This window comes from Citrus clementina, unplaced genomic scaffold (assembly GCF_000493195.1).
Source record: "Citrus clementina cultivar Clemenules unplaced genomic scaffold, Citrus_clementina_v1.0 scaffold_3, whole genome shotgun sequence".
NCBI lineage: Eukaryota > Viridiplantae > Streptophyta > Magnoliopsida > Sapindales > Rutaceae > Citrus > Citrus x clementina.
This window is the reverse complement of record NW_006262339.1, coordinates 5,548,006-5,552,143: the sequence shown is the minus strand read 5'-3', so window position 1 is coordinate 5,552,143 and position 4,138 is coordinate 5,548,006. Positions and strand designations below refer to the sequence as shown.

Sequence of the window (4,138 nt, the reverse complement as noted above, 5' to 3'; positions counted from 1 at the left end):
TTCAAAGGTATGTATTATCTTCCTGCTTATTCTGCTGCTTGTGTTGTGTATTGTATATCCCAAAATTTCCACTGATCGTGTAACCTTTTTCCAGGTGATACAATTCCTTGAATCTCAGGAGTGTAGGATGTTCACTCGAATAAGTAAACATTGAAAGGGTGTTTAAGTCCATAAAGTGTGTGAATAGCACCACCCGATATATTCCTAAATTTTGGATGCCTAATTTTCACATCAAGGGCAGACAAGTCTTTTCACTCAATGGAGTGACTATCTGTCAAAGATAACGGCTAAATGTGCTGATTTAGGGGTTTGGTGATGGTTGTTGAAACTTTAGAGTGCACGGCAACTTTTGTTGAAACACATGGGGGCTGGCAGAAAATAACCCTATATGATATTATTATAATGTCGTTCTGAAAGATCAATGGTTCCACACAATACATGTTTCTAATCCGATTGGTGACCCGTTAAGATAAATTATGTTTATCAACTATGTAGGTAACTTTTCAACCAAAAAACTAAAAAAAAAAAAAAAAACCCCACTAGGTAGGAAAAATAAATTATTATTTTTTAAATGATTAAAAATTCTAAGAGATACTATTTGAGGGATTAGAGTGGGGTCATTTCTTCATCATCTGATCTGATCTCTTTTAAGTTATTAAAGATCTCGTTTCACATTAAGGTGATGTTGATATTTATTAAATAAAATAATAGTTAAATAAATAATTTTAAGAATTGTTAGTTGTTCAACTAAAGATAACACAGATATTAGAATTTCATTATTCGATGAACGAATAACAAATGATTTGAGATGGTCGTTGTTAAGAAATTGATGTATAATAATTGATGTTAAAGGAGTTTCTACGTCACAAATAGTAAAAAGGGGAATAATAATTTGGGGGTGATAAAGTAACTTTCACGACACTCATCTAAAACTAGTCAAGTCTCTACAAGAAACTTAAAAAAAGTTAGGTGACGTTTGTTTTTTTATCTTAAATCTGAAAAGACCTCAATTAGTCGGAATTCTGAATAGGTCTGAATGTCTGAATCTAAATAATATGTTTATTTTTTTGTCTGAATCTCAAAAAATAAGTATTAAGTTGTTTGTTTTTTTCAACTTAAAAAGTTGAAAATATGTACTTTTACATTTGTATCCTTATTAAATTTGAATGTCAAATAAATAATATATTAAATACCATAATATTTTAACATTTATAAATAAAACTATATTCAAGTGACTACATAATTATTTTGGAATTTTAATATATAAAATACCATAAATTTCAAATTTTATCGTATATATTATAAGAAAGAAAAAATATGGATATTTTTATGTGGGGTAAATATTTATGGGTGAGTTTTGGGATAGACATGAAAAATAAATTATAAAACAGAAATATTTTTGACATTAGTAAGTAATTGACTTAATTCAGATTTTTTCATTAAGTAAAAAGAAAAAAATAGCTTATTTTATTAAGTCAAAATTATCTAAAAAGTCTTATTAAGTTATAAAAACAAACACCTCTAATTAACTTAATTAATTAAGTTAAGTCACTTTAAGTCATTAAGTTAAAAAACAAACGTCACCTTAATCTGTTGTAAAACATGTGCAGATATTGCTCATAGTGAAACTCGAACCACATTCCAGGTAACGCAATTGTAATTTCAATAACTTGTGATGTTACATAATGAAACGCAAAACACACTGATCTAACTTTTAAGTATTTGTAATATGGTGGGTAGACTTGCTTACTGAAAATGAAGCTGGTCAGTCTCTATCATTGTGTCGAGGGTCGATTTGACCATAAAGTGGAGACGACCAGACTTTGAATTCTTCGCGTTATGGCAATTCACACCGGGACTTGACGGCAAATAAGTCCTTGGTTTCAAATTTTCTATGTTTATTTATTTGGAATTCGCGAAAGGAATGGCTCTATAAACTATGTATAGTTCCTTTTCGTGAATCGTCAGAAAGATGTTACTTCATACTCCCTTTTAAACACGCCATGTAATTAAGTTTTCTTCTACATTTGAGCTTGGACTAAATCGACCCATTGATGACAAAAAACAGGATTAGGTTCCTAAAACCCTTTCAGTTCGACATCTATTACTTCCTTCTATATGACTAACTCCATACATCAACCTTAATATTTGAAATCACTCGCTGCTCACGGCAAGTTTCATTCTTGGATGGTAAGTGATACCTTTTATGACATGCGCCGCCCCTTGGGCCTTCTCCGAGTGTAGGCATATTCTTTGGGTGCCAATTACGATTTACAAAGTGTGCATGTATGGCATTTGGTTTAGCCTGTCCCTCGTATGAATAAGGATTCGATACTGAATTGAATTTTTACTGAGTACTGAATCAATAGTTGTTAGATGAGATAAATAAAAAATAAAAATTTAAAATAATTTTAGCTATTAATTCAATACTCAACAAAAACTTAACTCACCACTTAATCCTAGTCCCTCTCTTATAATTATCTCATTTTTAATTTGTGGGTTCTTATTTCCCATATTTTCAACCTATAAATGATTGCCGCTATAATGTGAAAGTACACATGGGTAGGTGGAAATAGAGATGCCAAATTTATATATTCATGAAAATATATTTCTAAAATCAAAGAATTATTGAACTTCCTTTAACTGTGTGAACAATGTTTCTACGTGTGTATATAAGACACAAAAAACGAAATAAAAAAACACAAATATCAAAAACAAAAAGAAAACACCAAGAGGGAGAAGAAAAAAAGCCCCTCATCATGTAATCAAGGAAAGTAAGAATAAAACCACTAACAAAGAATTAATGGTCCACTTTGATGTTCTACCTTTAAGTGCAATAGCATCATTAGAAAAATTTTCCGACTCCAATAAAGAGCTAAATTTGAAATTAGGATTTGACCCATATAATGCTTGAACCCCTTCCACGTCATCAACCTTCAAGTCCACTTTCCTAGTCCTGGGAGTCAAGCTCGGATACATCACAGCTTCTTTAACTGAAGTGTGAGCCAACCCAAGTACATGCCCAATCTCATGCGTCGCAACTGACTCCAGGTCAACGGCCACCCTTGACTTAACCGATTCCAAATCAACGGCCCAAGTCTCAGCCGCGTCAAAATGAAATCTTCCGTTTTCAGGGGAAAAGGAGTGGGCCAGCACGCCTAAGACCCCATCAAACGGCTGTCCGTCACCGTGATCCCCATGATAAAACCCGATATGAATATCGGCGGAGTCGTAGTCGTATATCTCGGTGAAATTAACGGGAATAACGGACGACCATCGTTGAAAAGAACGCTTGAAAGCGGCTTTCACATCCGTTAAACCTATGTAATCAATCATGTCGGTTTTTGAAAACGCGTAGGTTAACGTCATCGGAGACTCACGTGCCCACCTTGGCTTGCCATAAAAATACGAGTAACGTTTCGTTGCATGTATCTTCTGGCGGAATGACGTGTCACTCACACCGCACCTTGGGGACATGATCGTAGAAATTGTTTCAGAATCGAGCTTGCCTGTAACAGGTAAACCAAGTCTCGTCTGGTACAAAACGACGGCGGATTGGAGTTGAGTGTCGAAAACATCAGTAAAATTTGGGTATGATAAAGAGAGGTAGCCGAAACGGGTGAAGTATTTCTTGAGCTCGGACATGCCGGTTATGTTGCTGCCCATTTCGGCGTCCAGGAAGCGGGCGAAGTCGTGCCACGTGGCGCTGTGGGCAGTGTTGTTGGCGGCTATTATAGTTACTGCGTCCGGCATGATTCTGGCGGGAAAAATTGGGCGGGAAAGAAGGAGGGAGGTGTAGAGGAAGATTGAAAAATAACTGAAAATTGGAAGCATGTTGTTTTGGGAATTGAGCCAGGGGTTGCAGGGGATTTCGGATTAAGAAAATCTAATACGTATTTATAGAGACGACTTTTTTTGTTTTCCCCTTTTTGGGAAGTATACGGATGAATTGTTAATTGTTGTTTAGATTTAATAATAATAAGTGAAACAATATAAGCCAGTTAGATAAGATCAAGGAGCAAGAAATTGATTACGAGAAAGTTAAGAAGATTCTGCCGTGGCCGTGCGTGCCTTTTCATGGGAGATTCTGACTTCGATTGTTGGTGTTATGGTGGGTTAACCACTGCTTCATTTCTAA

At 34.9% G+C, this 4,138-nt stretch overlaps 1 protein-coding gene across 1 annotated transcript; it reads right to left on the bottom strand.

The window, feature by feature from the left end:
- Positions 1 to 2,757: 2,757 nt before the first annotated feature.
- Positions 2,758 to 3,851, bottom strand: LOC18050195 (metalloendoproteinase 1-MMP). Its single transcript, XM_006440238.2, has one exon. It carries the CDS (start codon positions 3,832 to 3,834, stop codon positions 2,758 to 2,760), a length of 1,077 nt encoding a protein of 358 aa, XP_006440301.2. The 5' UTR covers positions 3,835 to 3,851.
- Between the last annotated feature and the right edge of the window lie 287 nt (positions 3,852 to 4,138).